The following is a 23,489-nucleotide window of genomic DNA, read 5'->3' as shown; positions in this document are numbered from 1 at the left end:
GTATTGGGAATAAATTTGAATAAGGAACAAAAAAAGTTTCCTTCCCACGCAGGATTCGAACCACGAAAGTCTTAGTTACCAGTATATCGTGTTCTGGAGTGAACAAAGCTTTGAAATCAGCTAAAAGGGTCGGTCCGGTTTTTTTTTTTTTTTTTTTTTTGCCACTGCTGTACACCACCTCATTCCCGACTATCGATGCTCGGTACTCCTGTTTAGGAATCCAGCACGCTGACCCATTCGGTTTGTAGTTACATGCTCTACTGCTATTCCTGACACAATGCGCGAATTCTTGTTAAATACATCCGGTCTTGGTGTTTATCTGATCGAATTGATTGCAGGCAGTTGTCCATCAATCGCAAGAACACGCAGTGCGTTGTGTTGCGTGGGAGCTGTCACACAGTTGCGTGCGCAGCCTTGTGTTCGGCGCGGCGCCTTGGAAACCAAATTACATAAGCTGCCACTGCCAATTATCTGAAATGTGAACACTGAGTTGTTGGGCTGCATGTATATTATAGAGAAGATAAACCCACGCTTATGTGTTCCTTGGTAGCTTCCGAAGAACCGTCGATTTTAATGACACTAAACAATCCCTCACCGTGTAATGACAAAAGGGTGTGTAGGCGTACGAGGAGAGAGAACATTAGGGCAGTTTAAAATAGGACTCTAAAATTGTCTTGGAAATAAGTAATTTTTATATTTTTCCTAAGTAAAAATGAAATATCTTTCCTTCTTAGTACATGTCTTCAATTATTTATGATTAAGAGATGACACGATACCTACAGAGATTTGTGGAGACCATGACTATCGTGGCACTTACGATAATTTATTTTCACAACATTTTTACTTATACTGTAGATACTACTGCATCATGAGGTCTTACTTGGTAGATTCATCTCCAACTGAAAGTAGAAAGTGTAGATTTACGATGAAATGGCCACTGTTAGAATTTTACTTTAGACGTTAAAGACCTAACGTTCTAAATGTGCTAAATATTTTTTTTTTCAAATTTCATTTTATTCAATCTAAGGGAGGAACATCAATATGGGAAAATCATACTAAATTGTCTTTGTCGTAGCTCAACTGTAAGTGACTCAATCGTGCGCCAAAAGACGGTGTTGTAGGTATCTCAACATGTACTTCGCAGTGTGTTTTTCATCAATATCTCAGAAAGTTATTTTTTTGGCACTTAGCACATTTAAAGTATTAGGTCCTCAATTCATCTATGGAAAGTAATTTTTATACCACAAATATTGTTTCCCATAAGATTCACAGCTTCACATTCAGTGACGATTTCAGAACTTCCTTCCGGTTAAGGGAAATTAAACCACAGGTAGGGAAATGATGATGATTATCATTGTTGTTGTTATTATTATTATTATTATTATTATTATTATTATTATTATTAGTAGTAGTAGTAGTAGTAGTAGTAGTAGTAGTAGTAGTAGTAGTAGTAGTATAGGCATCCGACAAGGAAAACTTTGTGCGCAGAAACCAGCGGGCTTCACTGTCTCGCGCAGATGACGTATGCTCCCGTTCCCAGCTTGCTCTCAAAGCTACTCTAGGGGGGGGTAAGAGGGGCATAGCATGCGCGCTGCGAGGAGTCCGAGCTGAGTTTTGCTTGTAGGATGGATATCTATAGTAGCAGTATCATTACCCAGAAGCCTTCTATTCTTTCTTGGATTTTCGTGGTTCCCCAAGTCCCTCCAGACGAATGCTGGAATAATACCAATAAAATTTCAAAGATCACGAACCGACTCCTTTCCCATCTCCTCATTATCGCTTCATCATCACTTCTCATCTAACATCCTATCATCTCCCCGCGACAGGCTTATCACCTGTCCCATGGAGTTGCGCACTGGATGAAGCTGTGCCCGATGGGTATGATGGTAAACCACTGTAATATGGGAAACACCGTCAAAATTATTCCTTCGTTTTATGTTGTTTCATATTGCGTGTTCTGACATAAAATGTATCGGAACCTTTAAGTGGGCACAAATTCGGAAAAAATCACAGTTCGCATTTTTGTAATGGCTGGTTCACAATAAACCGGGAACGGAAACAACAACGAGAACGAGAATGGAAATAAGTTTATTTTAACATTATTTCCGTTCTCGTTCTAGTTGTTCCCGTTTCCGGTTTATTGTGAACCAGCCTTAATAGCCTACTCTACGGACATCGTGCTTCTTGGCGCGAACGCACCGATAAAATCCGCAACATATCATTGTTCCTCAGCTGCAGCGGGCCGATGCAACACGCAACATAGCATAACGGATATAAATAAGATAAATTTTAATAATGCAACATGCAGAGGCCTAATGATTTTTTATTTATTTCATACACACCATAAACTACAAATATCCAAACTCATACAACCACCAACCACTTCACTGAAATGGTTCACTCAATTAAAGGGATTTTACGAATCCTTTTGTTCCAGATTAAATTTTTATATTAATCTTGCTTCAAATATACAGAGCAAGGACGGTCAAGTATGCAAATTTTTATCGATATTTTCTTCTTTCTTCAATTACGATTAATTTCGGAACACTTAATGACTATGCACAATATTCATTCAGAGAATGATCAACAGAAATAATATAATCGATTAATTTTCAGGAGTTTTTATTGTTTTATAATGAAATGTGCGCTGCAAAGTATGTTGTTGAAAACCTCTTCCCACAACTAAGAGTTCGAAATTCCGAGGTACGACTGAAGTGGCTTCTGAAGATTCTTGCATGCAGGCTACTTCACCTTTATCGTGACTGATGCCCATTCATTAAAAGTTACGTTCCAACATGAAACCTTTGCCTTCTTTGTATGGTTACCTTTCAGGATATAAGTCAAAATGTATTGCTTTTTAAAGATTGCAGTGCTGGTAAAACCCAGGATTTCTCAGAAAGATTGTATGTCACAGTGCACTTCCACGCCAATTTCATGGCAATGTGAATGAGTTATCTATAGGCGCTTTTTAATTTTTCTCGAAAAGTAAAGTTATCTCTATGAGTATTACAGATGTAGAAGCCCACAGTGTAGCTGGAGGTTAAATCTCCCACCTTGCAGACAATCGGCATTAATGGCAGTAGAGATGTCAATTCTGCTTACATGCTACTTTTATCCCGAAGCTAAACTCCCTGGTACCGTCATTTCCTATAACTATGATCCTGGAACACAACTGTAGTCCAGGATACAACCATTCAAATTTTGTACTCCATAACGTAGAACCTTGTTTTTCTATATTTTTGCTGTACTGTAGTTTGAAGTCAAGTCACTGCAGCTATCTACGAACAGTCTATGTTACTTCTGCAATGTTTTTGGATGATTGTATCGTGGACTATAGTTGTGTTCTAGGACCATAGTTATGGGAAATGACGGTACTCATTTCTGTTAGAGGCTGAATTGACCTTATTAGGACTACATTTATCTGAAAACTGAATATAAAAACAACCGACATTTTTTACAACTTAATTATCATATTATTCAAATGCTATTCTGGCGTACTGCATTATCTAGCAAATTATAACACATGATTCTCATATTTAATAATGTTCTCTAGATACGGGCAATTTGGCGTAAAGCTACGATTTAAAACATAAGAAAACTGCAACCCAAGAAATATACATTTTGGTAACCACAGCCATTGTTAAAATATGCGCTGTCAAGAGAAGAAATCAGAATTCACAGGAACGTCATTGTTTGTAGTTAAATTAGCACACAAGACTATCCCAGTCATCTTCTTCCTCATTGTTTCACCGTTACAAAGGTGTTATTATCTCTGAGTTATTAGTTAACTTGTAACACGTCGTGACTACTTGACTAACTTCAGTTCCGGAATCAATCTGATTTTTGAAGGGGGTTATGTAACCGATATACACACTACACACCCAAATATATTATGGAAAATGAAATTTAAAATGAATGTCACGAAGCTGACACATACTTCAATACATTTTTTACACATTTCGCAACAATTCAATTCCGTTATCATGTTTCGAATGGTATTACCATTTATATTACATTTTTTAAAAATCATTATTCAAAAGATATATATATATATATATATATATATACCTGCAGGGTTTATCAAAATTAATAGCGAAAACTGAAACGGTTGAAAGTATACGGTAATAGAAGCAAAAATGTTCCTGTAAGCATGGGTCCGCAAACGAGCCGTTTGCGAGATAATTGAGGATATTTGGTTTCAAGCCGCCACTGACTTCATTCGTTGTAAACATCATATGCTTTACTCATTGCGCACAAGAAGCGGTCCGTGACGTGCTCTTGTTTACAAAAATGAACATTGCTGAGAGGTGGAACACCTCCTTTAAAAGGTAAGAGTATACAGTAAATTGTAACATGTAGCGTGCTGAAGTATTGTATTCCTTGTTAAGGTACGCCATGAGTGAAATTTGAGCCAAATTAGTTGGGGAAGTAAACGAAAAGTCTACATTTCAAATAAATTTGTAATAACTCGGACGATACTTCATAATAAAGTCAGTGGCGGCTATTTGGTCACTTGTTAAAGGAGGTGTTCCATCTCTCGGCAATATTCAGTTTTGTGAACAATAGCACATCGCGGACCGCTTCGTACGCGCAACGAGTAAAGCAAATGATGTTTACAACGAAGTCAGTGGCGGCTTGGAACAAAACATTCGAAATTATCTCACCATGTTTAGTGGAACTTTTTTGCTTCTATTATCGTGTACTTTCAATCGTTTCAGTTTTTGCTATTAATTAAGATACACTCTGTAGATTCACCAAAATAAATTCTCTTGGACTGTGTCAAACGCTTTTATTCTTAGTGTCTAATTTTTAGGTTGGGTAGGGATAAAATGAATACAACCGTAGGCGGGATGAAATTTTTGGCATGCGGGTATTCAGTGAAGTAGTATACATCAACAACTTGCCTATGAATTGCTCTGGCACTAATATCACCATCGTATTTGCATTTAACTTCTGTGAAAATGTAATTTATAAATTACATTTTACAAAAAAAAAAAAAAAAAGTGCTTTAAAGCTATCCATGCACAACAACTTTTTACAACACTATTTGTAGCTTTAGAATGAGCCTATGTTTACAGTTAAGAAACTTATGTGTCGATAATTTAAAAAAGCTGCGTAGTAATTAATGTTACATAAAGAGCATCAGTTAATGTCACGTAATTTTCTCAGAGTAACGAGTTAAATGGGTGGCAGTCATTCACGTTTGCCTTCGACTACTACTCAGCTCCCCTACCGAAATCTCGGAGCATTCAGAATTGTGGGAAAACTTGACGAAGTGAGACACGAAAATTGTGTCAGGTACTGTCTTAGAAAAAAGTCTTGTCGCACATATGCTTTACGTTCCATATAGAAGGCAGTGCGCATGATCAGACATACAATGAAACAAAACTAATTTTATTACCTCAACTAGTTCTTCTCTTGTGACCCAGATCGCACGTCTTCTAATTATGCGCACTGCCTCCTTTCTGAAACTTATAAAGTATCTGTGCAACAAAACTTTTTTCTAAGACTGTATTTGTACCTCGTGCGGGGTGAAGGTATACAACATCCGGAACCGGACTTCCATTAATTTACCTTCGTCAACAATGTAATTCTCGTTGTTATTGAAACATTTATGTTTTAAGCTTAAGATGAGGTCATAAGTTTACATATTTAATCTACGCTAACATTTATATTGCAACCCACTAACCAGAAACATTTTCACTATGTATTGAATTATTTATAATTAAACTTAGTTTTATGTTAACTAGAATTTGAGGCAAGAGAAACATTTAATATTTCCCTTTCCGCTAAGCTTACTGTGTAAACCGTTTACCAGTTTTAGTTCTTAAATATTCAGTTATAAGAAAATTAAATTTAAATTAAAAAAACTGCCGAATTCACAACACGAAATCACAAGTACATGCCTACACGTAACTGAATATGGGAACGTGCACTATCCCAAACCTCAGTGGTCTTGTATATTTCCGGCACTTCGATATTCTATTCAGCCACCTACTTTCAGAAAAAAATACAAAATGGTCGAAAACTCCCACTCCACCTGACCTGCATGATAATTGAATCGGTGATATTCGTATGCCATTGGCGGATGTATTTCAAAGTGCGATCACGACGGGAGACAGCTTGTGAACCCGAGGGAAACCATAACACGCGGAAATTACCAACCATTCCAAGAGTGCAAGATAGCGAGGTGAATAAGAGAGTTTTCAGTGTGGAGGAGAGACCTGTGGCTTCAGTGTGGGTCCACCAGCGCGGCACATGCATGAAAGTGGCGATTAAAATACTATCGCTCGCTCTCTACAGCTTCATGCAATCTGTTACAACACTGAGTAGTTGACAAAGCTACCGTTGAGTGAAAGAAAAATTAAAGACAGGAAGGAAACTTGTACTTCTACTGCTAATCCAGACATGCAGAGATCAGTGAAATCCTTGCGCCATTATGTAGGTGTGCTTGTTCGTCGCTTTACCTACCTGTTCTACCAACATGCAGCGGTCGGAGTTTTTACTATAAATATTCAGTGGTGTATTCATTACACTATCACACTATGATTTAATTTGTACATTTTTAATTTTTATATTTATAATGTTACACGAATATAACAGTACGGTCAGTTATATAACTTATCTGAAATCAATGTAATTATCGAAGTAAAAACGTTACTTTATTATTATTACTAGTCGTACCCGTGCGCTCCGCTGCACCCGTTATAAATAAATATAAAGTAATTACATGATTAAAATAGGACATTTGATCCAGGGAACATTCGTGTTTGATAGAAGGATAAATCGTTTAAAATGTTACTTAATTTAAATTGCATCCAAATAATTAAAATGCAATCATTTTGGTCCAGAGACACTCATTTGGTGCAATGACAATTCCTTTAACATGTTTCTTAATTTTTATTACATGCAACCATAGTTTAATGAAGATTGACATCATTTAGATTTAATGTGTATATTTTATTTTACTTGTTATAGGTTTCCATTGAATTATGGTAATAACTTAATTTTAACCCTTGTTTTCTACGTATTCAGTAAATGACGCTTGGCCCACTATGGTTCTGAACCCTTCAAGTAACTTAAATTATATTATATAATATTGCATATTATATTATATTATATTATATTATATTATATTATATTATATTATATTATATTATATTATTTTATATTATATTAGGCCTATATTATATTATATCAGAAGTTACTGTAATAGCATTATAGCATTATATCCATCTAGAGAAACTACACTTTCCAATGGTGAAATAATAATTAATTACACAAATCGGTTAATTTAGCTTCCGATATTACTTCATACAAACACAGAAACATTCTCTGTAGGCTATCTTTCATAGCTTTCGATTGTTGCTGTCCAAGGCCCCTTATAGACGAAGTCATTTGTTTTTTAATTCATTACACGGCCTTAGATGGCAGTTATTTTAATTTTAAAACTCATTTATCTCATTAAATATCAGTCCTATCAAAAATTTTCAAGGAATAAAACTTATCGCAAATTATTTTTAAAGAAACTTTTGTTATGTAATATTTTTCACAAAATCAATAATAAGCGAGATATTTCGATTTATTTAATTCAGGCCCCCTTATAACCCCCATTTTAAATAATGTATTTTGAATGCCATATAGCCTAAAATCTAAGTTACAACGAACTTAATTTATATTCCAATTTTCATATAAATCGGTTCAGCCATTATGGCATGAAAAGGTAACAAACATACAGACAGACAGACAGAGAGACATACAAACAAAAATTTCAAAAAAGCGATTTTCGGTTTCAGGATGGTTAATTACATATGTTAGGACCAATTATTTTTGGAAAATCGAAAATTACCAGAAAAATTTCGGCTACAGATTTATTATTAGTATAGATTATTATTATTATTACTAGTCGTACCCGTGCGCTCCGGTGCACCCGTTAGAAATAAATATAAAGTAATTACATAATTAAAATAGGACATTTGATCCAGGGAACATTCGTGTTTGATAGAAGGATAAATCGTTTATTATGTTACTTAAATTGTATTAAAAAAATTAAAATGCGATCATTTTGATCCAGAGATCACTCATTTGGTCATAAAAATTATTTTAGGAAATAAAGAAAACGAATGCCTATCAAGTTTTCTGTGCACAAGAAGCTATTTTAATCTTACCTGTCCTCGGTTCACTCAGAAGTTACTGTAATAACATTATAGCATTATGTCCATCTAGAGGAACTACACTTTCCAATGGTGAAATAATAATTAATTATACAAATCGGTTAATTTAGCTTCCGATATTACTTCATACAAACACACAAACATTCTCTGTAGACAATCTTTCATAGCTTTCGATTGTTGTCCAAGGCCCCTTACAGACGAAGTCATTTGTTTTTTTATGTCATTACACGGCCTTAGATGGCAATTATTTTAATTTTAAAACTCATTTATCTCATTAAATATCAGTTCTATCAAAATTTTACAAAGAATAAAACTGATCGGAAATGATTTTTAAAGAAACTGTTGTTATGTAACATTTTTCACAAAAATCAATATTAAGCGAGATATTTCGATTTATTTAATTCAGGCCCTCTTATAACCCCCCCTTTTAAATAATGTATTTTGAATGCCATATAGCCTAAAATCTAAGTTACAACGAACTTAATTTATATTCCAATTTTCATCGAAATCCGTTCAGCCATTATTGCGTGAAAAGGTAACAAACATACAGTCAGATAGACAGACAGACAAACATACAAACAAAAATAAAAAAAAAAGCGATTTTCGGTTTTAGGATGGTTAATTATATATGTTAGGACCAATTATTTTTGGAAAATCGAAAATTACCAGAAAAATTTCTGCTACAGATTTATTATTAATATAGATTATTATTATTATTATTATTATTATTATTATTATTATTATTATTATTAATGTTATTATTATGAAACATAAATTGACTAAGAATTAATTCATAACTGTGTTTTAGAATATGTTTTGTTAAATCATAAGACAAGCGAAACATTTCTCAGTTATAAACATAATGTAAATTAGAGCTGATTGCCTTAGTCTTTGTTATTCTACAAACTCTCACCTACAATCTTGTAGAACAACTAACACTCGAAATCTACCGTCGGTAACCATTCATGGTTAGAATATCTGAAGCTCGTAACACCAAAAGTGAAAGATAGCGAGAGAAGGATTACATATAAGGTGTTCCAGCAAGCAAACTACGTTGACATCCATATACATGGGGGTTGTTATCGATCTCGTATGTCTTAGAACATATGATCTGTCTACAGTCTGAATACAACTTTGTTTTTTGTCTACCCAGATTTTGACGTTCTCATGGTGGTGTCACTAGGCATGACATATTTAAAATACATTGAAACAGATTCATAAATTTTGTTACAATTCTACGCTGTATGTTCTTTAAAGATACGTTGGTTATTCCGAATGAAACAAAAAGTTTAATAAGTTAATTTGAAGGGTTGGGTGTAACTTGCGTATTAAGAAAATTATGTTATAGGGACTATAAGAAGAGCAAATGACTCGATAAAAATTATCCAAGATTGGAATAAACTTTGGAAAAGAGAAAGAACATAATTAAATAAGTAACATAACAGATTCACAGCACGTGTTTAACATAAAATTATCATACACAGACTAAAATTCGTTAACATTCGCGTGATAATGTCAGTGAACGTTATACCCACTTGATTCCGCTTATTAAACTATTAAATACCTCCCACAAGTCTTGACTGTTATTTGGGCTGCCTAAGCAAAAATGAACGGCTTAAGTCAGACACCACATACATACATACATGCATGCATACATACATACATACATACATACATACACATACATACACACATACTGTACATACTAAACAAGGCGCACTTTAATTTTCACAAACAAACAAAAAAAGTACTTATCTTCCCACTCATTAAACTTTGATGGGATACGTGAACTCATTTTTTAAAGTACGCCATTGACTAGTCTGTTATTGCTTTTAGGCACTCTGACAGTCCTCACCCTTTCACTTGTCGTAACGTACTGCGTGTATCCTAGGAGCGCAAGATCGTATTCTGCATTCCTGCCCTAATCGAATTTGTTTTTTGGACGGAAAGTAACTCTCTTTACCATATCAGCCTACTGACTGGTTACTCGTGAACAGCGTCGTGAACTTCCATCACAATTAGCAACATCCCATCTTGTTTTATGAGTCGCTGAGCACTTGGAGAACAAAGTGCTTACTGTAAAACTGATCTTGTGTTGCAGACGTTCGCGCAGGAGTACGACCTGTTCGGCTACCTGTGCGCGCTGGGAGCCACGCTCTTCACGGCGCTCAACATCGTGGTCATGCGCAAGTGCAAGGAAGTGCACTTCTCGGTGGTGGTGCTGCAGTTGTCGCTGTGGTCGCTGCTCGTGTCGTCGACGGTGCTGGCCACCGCTGGACGCAAGCACCACGAGAAGCTGCTGTCGGCGCCGCACGGGCCCTACGAGTGGGGCCTGGCCGTGCTCGTCAGCGTGCTGGGGCTCACGGGCCAGGTGCTGGTGGCCAAGGCGCTGGGCATGGAGGGCGCGGGCCGCGTGGCCGTCACGCGCTCCCTCGACATCGTGCTCGCCTTCGTGCTGCAGGTGTTCGCGTTCGGCGAGGTGCCCGACCTGCTCAGCATCTCGGGCGCGCTGCTCGTGCTGCTCTGCGTCATGGGCATGGGCATGGAGGAGCAGATCCTCTACCTGGCCAGTCTCGTGCCCTGAACACTGCGCGTACTTTCACAATTGTAGGAAAAATATTTGTCTGGAGGGATTTTACTCCAAAACGTCACCAAATAAGATTTATTTAAAGTGAACCGCTAACAGCTATCGGTACTGTAGCCGTTCCTCTAATTTCAAACGACGTTCTCTTTTATCTCGCCACTCATATGATTCTGTTACTCTTTTCTCTATGGCTTCCGTCACATCTTCATTCCAGTCTCTTATATAATTGTTCTTCTTTATCCATCCTTTGGATTCAATTTCTCTTAGAAATAATAATAATAATAATAATAATAATAATAATAATAATAATAATAATAATAATAATAGTAAACAAGTTAAAGTACAACTGTTCAAATTGTTTCATTTAAGATTAAACATGATCAACGTTGCAGACATTCCGTCATGTTTCAAGAAATCTCGGCTAGAAATGTATGTGGTATGGTACAGCACAAATAAAATCAACAGACTAAAGCATATGTCTATAACAATAACAATAAATAAATTAAAGTGTCAATCCCAAACATCTCCTTTAAACTCAACATTAGTTTTCTCAAGATATTCCATTTTTCGTTGACTTTTATTACATCTCTCATTAGGTTTACTCTTTTATTTTTTACCATCTTGGTTTCATTTCTTTATTATTTCCGGTCATTTTGTTATTCCATGCTCCTTACATATTCATAGTGATTTTAATACGAATATGTAATTGAAAATAATCTACCTATACAAGAAATCTTTGATACTCTAGCTTAAAATATATAATGCAATATTCAGAAGAGCGAACAGTTACCCGAACGGCTAGTGTATCGACTATTCACACCGAAATCCCGACGAATTTTTTATGGGTATAAAGAGCATTTGAGATAAATTTTCGCGACGTTTTACCAACTGCTTCTTTGGCGCAACGAAGATACACATCCCATCATGCAGAAAGGGAAATGTTAAAAACGACACAATTCTGTACATTAAACGAATAGTGGGCGTTTGATGCAAATAATCAAAAACAAATATACGCGCTATTGCAAAAAAGAAACATTTCAGTAATAATATTGTTATATAGCGACATCCATAATACTGTATTTAGATCCTTTCATCATGTACTTAGTTCTTGCAGTTGAACTAAACAAGTTTGCGCTCTTCTAGCCTCTTTGCTTTCTTTACTTTCTTCCGTACCAGAAAGAAAAGTCAGGTACATTACCAATACTAACTTGATCAGCACAAGTTTCTCCCTAAATACCGAGGTTCCATTTATCATATTTGTGGTTAATATTTCTTTATAAATCCTACTGTGATCTATTTGTTTACTCAGAATTTTCATCGAAAATTGTTGTTGTTGTTATTATTATTATTATTATTATTATTATTATTATTATTATTATCATCATCATTTCTATTTTTTCATCGCTCATTAAGATGGAAAGTTTGTTCTATCACCAAATAATTGATTAGTGAAAGTTGTTTCACTGTCAATATTCCGACGTTTCGACTTACATTAGGTTCATGGACTTCATTGTTAAATAATCATACTGATGTCCATTCGGCGAACATGTTTAATTCAGTTTTCTTTAACTTGGACTGTTAATTCATTAAAACTCAAAATATATCATGTTATTTTATTTTGTTCATTTTTATTCTATCAATTACATTATAGCCTATCTATCGAGACTACTCGCTCATTTCACTTCAGCCGCCTATAATCATCATACAGTAATTCTTTTCTTTTAACTTCTCTGTTCAGTCTTCCATTAATGAATTTCAGTTGTTTTGGTGTATCATCATTTAAGTTAGCATGCTCAGAATTCCTAAACTCTCTGGTGAAGTAGTCTTATTTCTTCCTTTGTTTTCCGAATTCTGAGTTAAAATAGAAGACGTAATTTTATTGTGAAATGTGATGTTCAGTGTAGGGACAATATTGCAGGTAATCGCTTCCACAACGTGATTAGAATACAGCCTGCAAGGAGCACGCTGATCCTCCTACGAAATGGAAATGAGTTTGGAATCTTGCTCAATGACGACTTGTGTGACAGCGGCACTCACATTTGCTTGGAAGAGTGACATCTTGACGTTTAAGCCTTGGTTTTTCTGAACCGACGCATGCGACGTGCGAGGTGCGAGGCCCACCTCGCACAAATCCGGACTAGACGAGAGATAGTGAGTGGTTTCTGTAACTGCGAGATGCAAGGTATGCGCACTTCGCAGTTATAGAAACCACTCACTATCTCTCGTGTAGTCTGGTTTTGTGCGAGGCCGACCTCTCACCTCGCACGTCGCATGCGTCGGTTCAGAAAAACCAAGGCTTTAAACCTAATCCAGCTTTCTGCGAGGGCTTTGACACTTCCATCATGTCAATAATGTCAATTTGTAGTAGTAATTTCATTTTTATGTATCACAGAGTTCAAGAAAAGCGCATTATACGAAATTGTGCGTGGATGACTACGAAGAAATGTGTCCTTTGTCAAAAAGGAAACTGTACCCGTATTCAAAGATTACGACAAAAATACTTTGTATTATTGTTGTGATGAATAAATTGTAATAAAATACAATTTTTACTGGAGAATATGAGCTATGAGTATATATTTATCTGTGTTTGTATCATTATTATAACTCGGTTGCAGCTCACCTTTCCAGAATCCTATTTATTATCATTGCCATATGGTGACGTTCCTGAATTTTTATTATCCATTCTGTTTTCGCCATTCTAAAAAGGTACTGTGTATATTTTAGTTATAGCCTACTGGATTTGTTCCTGTCATCTTATGGAAGAATCTGATTATCATAAGAGTGTCAGTTCGTCTTTAGAGGATTTCAAATTTAGATATCAAAAATGTTTAAAAATTATGTTCTATGACACAATGAGTTCTTAATTCTTAATCCTAAAAAAAAATTCCATTATTTCATCACTGCTCCATTTGTTGCAATTCTTTCCATCAATATGTATGAAAAGTGAACCATCTACACTTCCAGCTGCTCTCGCTTGCTGTGTTCGTTGCACTTTTCTTTCGAGTCTTGCTCATCATCCTCGCAATAGCATTTGGTCGACGTGGAAAAATTTTGTAACTTTCAATAACATACATAATTGAAATAAATAGCATTAGAGATGTTTAATTGATACAAAAAGACAAACGAAAACGTATCACAGTTATCAAAATGTTCTGGTTCTACTATCAGGTATTACCTATGGTTATACAGGGTGGGGCATGGGAACCAAGTGTTTTTGGAATGGCTTGTACTCGGTCATTATGAAAGGGAGAGACGTGCGACATGTGACATTCCATTCCGTGGCTCATAGCATTTCACCTGCAGTCGGCATCATGGAGCAGTGGACGCATGTTTGCGTATGACTATTTTGTTAGAAATGGCGAGTCGGTGAGCTCGATACGGCGTGAGTTTTGCTACAGATTCAGTATTAATCGCAATGATTCTGTTCCCGTGCGTGACACAATCTTATGTTGGGTTAAAAAATCTAAAAAAAAAAGGCGCAATACTGAAGAATAAATCGCCCGGCCCCCAACACAGAGTGCGTACTCCAGAAAATTTTCAGTCAGATAAGCGATACTGCGCAGCCCAGGCCGCTCTGCTCGAAGACATTCAGCTGCTCTTGGAATCAGCAATCGTACGGTAAGACGGATTTTGCATGGCGATTTACATTTACACCCATACAAGATAGGTGGTTTCAGCAAGATGGGGCCACGGCGCATATCTTCAGAGCGTCAATGGGAGTTCTTTGCCTCCTGCTTTCCAATCGTCTCATTTCCAGATTTGGTGATGTTCCATGGCTCCCTCGGTCCCCTGACTTGTCCACGTGATTTTTTTCTATGTGGGTACCTAAAGGCACGTGTTTACGAGGATAAGCCCCGAATATTAGATGAATTAAAGGACACAGTACGTCAGCATATCACCCAAATCAACAGAGATCCCCTGGAAAGAATAGAGGTAAATTTTCGTCAGCGCCTTAAACAATGCGTCAACACAGACGGACATCACATGCCAGATGTAATTTTCTGCTCGTAATTGAAATGGTATGTTCTCACAAACGTTATTCTACCAATAAAATGTGTTGAAAACAAAAACTAACTATTTTATGATTATTTTAAAAACACTTGGTTCCTATGCCCCACCCTGTATAAATAAATAAAAATCTCAAATAAATTTGAATTTCTAAGAAACATAAAACGCAGAGTTAAATAAAGCGTTTTTTACTTGAATTTGTATATTTACTTGATCTCAAACATACAAAAAAATCCTAATCTTTTAATAAGGGCCTAGTAATTAAATAAAGATTGGGGAACGGATTACTACACTGAAAAGTAGAGATGATGTTTCAAATAGCCTACTTGATTGTTTATATATAACAGTTGTCAAAACAGATAAAAGTTCAGTCTGGTATAAACAACTTTGACGATTCAAGGCTGCTTGACGTTCGAGAGTTGGTCACTCCCGAAGTCTAGATGTTTTGAACGTTCGCTTACAAGCAGTCAACGACAGGCAATACCGTCGTGCGGATTTTCGGCTCTGCGGTCGCTGTTAGTCTTGCATTCTCGCTCGTTCATCTCTAATGTCAATCTAGGTCAAATGGAAGTAAAATAATTTAGATTCTCAAGCAAATTTACAGATAATTTAAAGTTGTATATAACTTTGTAAAATAATGAATTCATTAACAAATACTACTAAACTTTATTTTACATCTCATGAACTTGCCCCCTTTGCTCTAATTTCATTTTTTTCTTTCTCTCTCCTCTATCTGCCCATTACTACGTGTCTCTGTCATTTATTTTCATATTAATTAATTATATATTTTCCGTAGCTATTACGTTCTCCGTACATCGTACATAAGGTTATGTCTATTTCCATATACAGTATCCTGATTCTGAAACGGAATAAAGTTTTACTGTTGGAAAGCGGTGATATGGTAACAACTACTTAAATGTGCATAAATATTTCTTTGGAAAAAGTCGCAATACTTTAAAGGTAGGATAAGTCACGTGTCCGATCTCAAAACCGCACGAACTCGAGGTCGTGAAACGAAATTCGTGTGACCTTGACGTTAAAGTAATTGAAATGTAAGAAAATTATACAGATATTAGTTATTACGAGTGCACGATGGTACCAACAAAAGTAAACGCTGGAGTGATGTGTTGCTGACTGTTTTTATGCTCCGACCTGGATCAGAGTTGTGAGACTTGAAACGAAAATCTACTTTTTAAAATAATTTTTGAGGTGGTAGACGGAACCAAAAGACATATTAAGGTAGGAAACCAAGGGTTGGAAATGCGTAATTACTACACTAAGGGCGCAAGTTACATAACATTGATCACTGTACAAATAGGCAACTTCCTTGATACAGTAAAACCTTGCTAAAACGTACCCTCTACAAAAAGAAAACCTGCACAAAGAAAAAATAAATTTGGGAACGGAATGATTTCCTATGTAAAATAATACTATAAAACGGCAAACTGCCTAACGCGAAAACGAAATCATTTTTGGGCACCATTTAGGTAAAAAACCTGACTAAACCGGATAATTTTAAGCGTGACTGTTGCTAAATTCTATCAAACCATTTTTAATTTTGCGATAATACTGTACGAAGTATGGCATAATTTTTTGTGTCACTATATATGCAATGATCTGAAAGACTTTCGATATTCTTTGTTAATGCGTTGGGGGTGAAGTCAATTGAGATTCTGCAGATTTCCCCTTAACTCCCCAATCCACCTTCTCCGGCTGAGACGAATACACAGGAAAGTAAGTATTGCTCAGTGACGGATTGTGTAACGAACTTTAGGCTCTCGTTGGACGCCTGAAATCCTTCACTGGCTTCTGTGTGTTTGTGTTTATAAAGCAGTGTAAGCGAAAAGGACATGGGCGGGGGTTTCTGAGTTTCGTTTCGCTTCCCTTTTGTGCCCAGGGCTGACATAGTTTGAGGAAATTCAGTACGCTTTCGGGGGTGAGAGTGAAAGGACACTCTAGTGGGACTTCATCGGAACCTTAAGGCTACATGGCTGTAACGACAGGTTGCACCACATAGCTGAGTCACGATATCTGCAAAGAAAGCGGCAGTTAGGACTCTGTAATAGTCACTGCTAGATACAGGAATTGTAAAAGAAATAAAAATTATTTTCACACATGGCTTGTTCGGAAGTGTATCTAAACGTGGTTTTATTATGTAACAATAGGCTGTATACTGTATATACATTTGAGGCAGAACTGCTGATCATCATGTCCAGATGTTAAGATCTTTTAGACGAGGAAGAGAAGAACATCTTCCAGCACTCAATTACAGCTTCATCCGCTTCCTTGGCTCCTGCTGCGAGCGGCCTTGAGTCGCACTTGATTGATATGTGGGAGCAATTATGAACTGGAATTAACTCACAAGGTCTTAAACGAATATAAAGCGCACGCTCATTAGCACCTCCAGGTGAGATGCGTCTTCCTTTATTTCCAATTATTTTCTCTCCTTGGTATGAGATAGATGAAAAACATATTCAGAATAAAATGTGTAATACGTAGGCAAATAATGTTATGGAAGAAATTAAAAATGTATTGTGAAAATAAAACTGTTGTGCGATATTAGATAAATTAAAAAGTGTAATCAGTACTGCACAATTATAGTTAATTATTCATCCTCCATTTCTTCTACCAGAAATTCACCCTTTCTGTGTTATCATCTAGGGAATCGTGTAGGACTATTTTCAAAAAACCTACAAATAATGCCCATGGCTTGTCAGTATATCTTTTCATTAATAATCTTCCTCGTATGTAATCGTGAAAATTTTGTAACTAATTCAACAGTTCATAGCATAAATAGCCGTAAAAAAAACTTTCATACTCCATCGGCAAGTCTATCGTGCTATCAAAAAGGAGTGCGTTATATGGCAGTAAACATTTTTAATAGCCTCCCTATCGATATAAAAAATGAAACTCAAAACATAAAACTATTTAGGGCCAAATTAAAGAAGTACCTAATTTCTCACTCCTTCTATTCTGTAGGTGAATTCATGACATTCAATAACACTTCATGAAATTGATACTAAAACTTTGTGTTGTACTAGTAGACTGTATTGTAAATCTCGTCTGCATATATTGCATCTAGACTGTGGCTATAAATTAAGATTTTATAATAGTATTTAAGTTTTTTGACTTGTTCCATATTCTAGCTGTAAGTAATGTATGAATACCATGGAATGTTAATAAATACAATACAATACAATCATAATCACTCTAGTTTAATGTAAATTTAGGCCTATCACAGGCAACGTAAAAACGCGAGAAAGTAATTACTAGACAGTGGGACTTTGGGCTCTAAAAAGTGGTATTTTAGGCGTCTAACATAGATTTTTAAACTGCTCTATTTGGACTCTATACAATATAAAAGAGGCGGTAGCTAAGTATTTACTAAATAATTACACTAATATAGGCCTAATTTATCATATTTATTTAATAAACAATGAAAGGATTAAAAATAAATTTGCACACATTTTATATATTGTACGAGTAGGCTCACCAACATATGCATACACAAAATGAAGACACACTTGTCTTTAAAGTTACAGTATTTTTCATTTATCAATCACACTTCCAAAGTTCGCTTCACAGTAGCTGGTAACATTTTTTTTTTTTTTTAATTATGCATCGAGAAGTTACAGCGTTTGTCACTCAGAATTAATTTATAGGCCGAAAAAGAGCGTACTACATCCACTGAAGAAACGGAACAATATTTTAGATTTTGAACGAGGCAAACTGATGATTCAATTTGAGCTTCGTTATTATTTTCCATTATAATATTAGTGACAGTGAATAAAGTCTTCATTCCGGTGCTTTCCGCAGCGCCACGTCCAAATTGTTTTCCATTTCTAATTTTAGGATTGAATAAAAACGAGTGGAATGTAGGTACTTGCGTACTTTGTCGCTTATTGCTGGACTTCCCGACTGTGGGAAAAGGAATGGCTCATCTGTCGTGGGATGTAAGCAATACAGACTGTTACGAAAAACAGTAGATAGTTATTAAAAATTATGCAAAAGAATTAAAAATAGTTACAAAAATTAAAAAAAAAATTAATAAAAAAATTAAAACTTAAAAATAAGCAAAAACCTCGAAATAAACTTTTCAGAAACTATAAAATCCTTTATTTATGCATATAAATTTATCTAGCTAGCTAGTGAGTACAAATTAAAATTATAAAACAAAAATGTTTCTAAGCTTGTGTACGGTGTAGTCTTAGCCAATAATAGAACATAAAATTTACAAGAACAGTTTAAAATACAGTAAGTAACTTAATTCAAACCAATAAATAACATACAAGAGCAAAAAAAAAAGAGAGAAAAAGTACATATAATATAAATTGACAATCAAACAGAAGCAAGAATAAAAACATAAATATAGTCGACAGAAATAAAAGGTAAAAAATACACACATTTGTTAATATTATAATGAATAATTTTATAAATTTCTGTTTTAAAAGCTTCAATTTAAAAACATTTCAAATTTGGAAAATGGTTTGTAATTTTATTATAAAGTCTTGGGCCGAAACTAACACCATGTTTAAGAGCTGCATTTGTATGATATTTAGGCTCAATTAATGGGAAAGTAGATTTTATCTTCGGGTATGATATTCATGCAGATTAGATTTATCTTTTATTTGCTTTCTATGGTAGTAAGTTAGTAAACTATATTTATAAATTTCTTCAATAGTTAATACTTTGAAATCTGTATAAATTAAATTTGTTGGGTAATCCATATTTTTGGTTAGACAAATATCCATAAAAAAACCTAAATAGGACCTATTAATCTGAAGTCTATATATATATATATATATATATATATATATATCAAGGGAAAGAAATAGGTTTCTGCCTAAATTCCGCTATCTAGTAATTACAGATAATAAATGAGGAAAGCTTGTAAACTTACACAAATGGCATAGCACATTCTACTGATCACCAAATACTCTTTTACTCCGAATTTTAATTTCAATGTACGATTATTAATACATTAGCCCTCCCTGAGAGGAGAGGCACGGGCTGGGGACCGTACTCGCATTTAGGCCTCTTGGATGGGCTCACTGTAGTAATCGGGATATAAAGCCCCCCGCGCTACAGATTTCCCTATGGGCCGCTACCAAACTCCCCTACAGCCTGAGGAATCTCAGGAGAAGACCTCTGTACCCGCCATGTTTCCTGAAGTCCTCAGAAAACGGTAGAAATGTCTGTCGAGAATACTAATGAAGGTTTCTGTTCCTATGATTTTAGGGGATGTTCTGATCTGATTATTCTGTAAGCTTTCCTTGCTACAACACTGCACGCTGATTGGGAATGAAATCTTCTCTTCGGTTTGAAGTTCAAATAGCGACACTAACCTCATACCATTACAAGAGTGTTACAAAATACTTACAGCGGTCGTCTCCATTTTGTACAGGAATATTTTATTAAGATTAAGATGATTCTATGATGACACTCTTCAGTGCTCTGCTTAGGTTATATAATTATACTTGCGACATAATTACTGCAGTGACGAACGTACAACTTTTCATCTACTTTAATTTTAATTACAACCTTATTTATAGTCTATTACCGCACATATCATGACACGTCTCACGAAAGAAGACGTCAATCTGGACAGGGGTCTCACGTACTATGTTTTCTTGCTGAGTTCACTTTCATTCGTTCACGCACATAAATTATACCATGAGATTATTCCAATTATTCCATTAAAATAGTTTATAATCAAGCAACGTTATATATATTTTTAATAATAAGAAGAAAAACTGTATTGAGAAAGTATGGAGAATAGGAATACAGTATGATTTGTACACATTTTCTTATACATATTATCAAATACCCTCTCTCTAACAATTTGTTAAGAGAATTCGGTTATATTTCTTCAAACCTGTAGAATCTTACATTATAATGTAGGCCTACTTTTCTCTTCGTACTTGAACTGATGTAAAACAGCAGGCCATGAAGTGTGCGATCTCGTGGTATGTGCAATAAGTTACTTCAGAGCACAAGACGTGTGATTTTTTCTCTCTCTCAATGAGGGCGGGAGGGGAACATCCCTGTGCACCGCGACTTGAGGTCTATTGTGCGCCCCTGGAATGAGTTGCAAGCCCACCGACCCCACCTACGCCGAACCGACCTAACCACTAACATCCTGACGACCAGTCCCGCCATCCTTCCAAATCTATGTACCATTCCACCCCAACAGCCCCTCACAATCTCCTTCAAATGGTCTGAGGTGTAAGCCCCCTCTTCCGTCGGGAGGGAAGTGGGTTCCGCTGCTGGCCAGCTACCATGCTTGAGAGAGAGAGAGAGAGAGAGAGACAGACAGAGAGAGAGTGAGAGAGAGAGAGAGAGAGAGATCAGTACTTATAAGTTTATGATTGCACAAATCTTACCAAAGTAATCCTTCAAAAATTGTATAGCATTGCACAATATAGGCCTAATTATTCTTATATTGGATTTCAATATTGAAATGTTAATCAAGAAAACTGATTAGAAAACGGAAATTTTTAAAACATTATGTATCTGTCTGTACTCATAACATGTTTTCTTTTTATTCTATAGTATCATAGAAATTTTTAGATAAAAGTGCACTTGTAATTCAGACATTCCTCAGAAATAAAATTGAGTATTATTATGTTTAATACTTGAAAAAAAAAAAAAAGAAAATAGAATACAATGAAATGAAAGAGTAGGCCTACCTTTATTTATGTAATACGAAAGAAACATTGAGACCCCTGAGAAATATTACACAATACAAGCAACGTGTCAACGATGCAATTGAAAGTTAGGAGAAGAATTAACTAAAGCGATGAGAAAGTGCAATGTCGATTGCTACAAAGAAGAAAGACTAGGCTGCCAGTATAGCGGTAGACATTACGTGTCCTCGATATCATTCCCTCCTACAGGAGGTATGATGCAATTTAACTTCTTTAGATTGTATATGACACGAGGAACTACAGATCAATTCTTTGTTATTAGACAAATGGAAAAGATCTATGAATAGGACATAGATCTACATAGATTTTAAACAAGTGGTTGATAGTGTCAGTATATCCTCTCTCTACTGCGTGTTCAGTTCAAAGTGTGTCGTGGCTCGCTGTATGCCGTCATGTGGCTAGCCGATGAGCCTAGAGAATTCAATCTTCCTACACTTCAGCAGAGGGGTACTACCTATGTGCCAGAGAAGTTTCCTAGCAAGTACGGCGTTCATTCTGAAGAGTACTTACCGGTACGTACGGTAACGCCTGTAGTGGCAGGAATGTGAATTGTTTGGAAACACGTACTGAGGCGAGTTTTTTCCTTACTGTCGGAATATGGGGAGAGGGTTAAGACGACTACTTACGTATTTGTTGACATTAACTACGACGGTCAACATGGACACGGAGCATTTGATTTCTACTGCGGAATGTTGCCGTACGCAACCGATGAGAACAAATACCCTGCGTACGACTTGCCCGCGCAAAACACAGTTCGAAAGAGGTTATGGTAGCACACAGACTTTACAGATTGCCATCTGTTGCTACGACGTTCAAGTTATACCATACACGTTTTCAAGTTCAGATTGAACGTCTTGATTAATAGGCAACTTCTCTGACAAAAGCTGAAACTCGCTTCAAATCGCGGACTCACAACAGTGACGTCATGACACACTTTGAAATGAACACCCAGTATAGTACGCTAGAAGACCTTTGTATTCCAGCGAAACTTATCAAATTTGTAAAAGTTACCATGGACAACTCTATGACACATGTTAAAATTGGGAATAAGTTGAGTAAACCTTTCGTATTTAATTCAGGCGTTAAACAGGAAGGTGGTTTGTCAACAATACTCTTTAATCTTGCAATACACAAAGCTATTGATACAATAATTGACCAGAAAGGTACAATATTTACAACGGCAAGACAAATCTGTGCATATGCTGACGACGTAGCGATAATTTCTGGATACCTCCTTACATTTAAACAGTTCTTTTCAGAAATAACTGCTAAAATGATGGGACTCATTGTGAACCAAAATAAAACCAAATACAAATTGAAATTGGACTGCTCGTCTCGTCGCGATCTTGTGCCTCTTGTGCCTTCCCGTTCCGTTCCATTGTCGTGTAATGTTCAATCCAGCCTCATTTTATCCCATTCCGTCGTCGCGTTGCATCCCGTTCAGTTGTGTTCCTTTCCGTCGTCGTGTAGCGTTTTATACAGTTACGTTCTGCCGTCGAGTAGCATCCCATCCAGTTCCGTTTCTTTCCGTCATTGTATAACGTCCCATACAGTTCCGTTCCTCTCTCGTGTATCGTCCCATTCATTTGCGTTCATTGCCGTGTAGCGTCCCATCCAGTTCTGTTTCATTTTTTTCGTTGTGTAGCGCCACATCCAGTTTCATTCCACTGTCGTGAAGCGTCCCATCCAGTTCCGTTCCATCGTGTGTAGCGTTCCATCTAGATCCGTTCCGTCGTCATGTATCGTCTCATCCAGTTTCGTTCCGCCGTCGGGTAGCGTCACATCTAGTTTCTTTCCGTTGTCGTGTAGTGTCCCATCCATTTCTGTTTCGTTTTTTTTTTTTTTCGTTGTGTAGAGTCACATCCAGTTCCGTTTCGCTATCGTGAAGCGTCCCATACAGTTCCGTTGTCGTGAAGGTCTCATCCGGTTCCGTTCCGTCATCGTGTAGCATTCCATCCAGTTCCTTTCCGTCAACGTGTAGCGTCCCATTCAGTTCCGTTCCGCCAACGTGTAGCG

General features: G+C 36.2%; 1 protein-coding gene across 2 annotated transcripts in view; it reads left to right on the top strand.

Annotated features, from left to right (window-relative positions):
- The window catches only part of LOC138715106 (solute carrier family 35 member G1-like), a 28,973-nt gene extending 15,658 nt beyond the window's left edge, over nucleotides 1-13,315 (top strand). For both annotated transcript variants that reach the window (XM_069847628.1, XM_069847629.1), the window contains exon 4: nucleotides 10,276-13,315. In XM_069847628.1, coding sequence (XP_069703729.1) covers nucleotides 10,276-10,758 — 483 coding nt within the window. In that variant the 3' untranslated portion in view covers nucleotides 10,759-13,315. The remainder of the gene's footprint in view (nucleotides 1-10,275) is intronic.
- Nucleotides 13,316-23,489: the final 10,174 nt, after the last annotated feature.

Source organism: Periplaneta americana, chromosome 15 (assembly GCF_040183065.1).
Source record: "Periplaneta americana isolate PAMFEO1 chromosome 15, P.americana_PAMFEO1_priV1, whole genome shotgun sequence".
Classification (NCBI taxonomy): domain Eukaryota; kingdom Metazoa; phylum Arthropoda; class Insecta; order Blattodea; family Blattidae; genus Periplaneta; species Periplaneta americana.
Note: the sequence above shows the minus strand (reverse complement) of the source record. Positions and strands in the feature narration are given on the sequence as shown.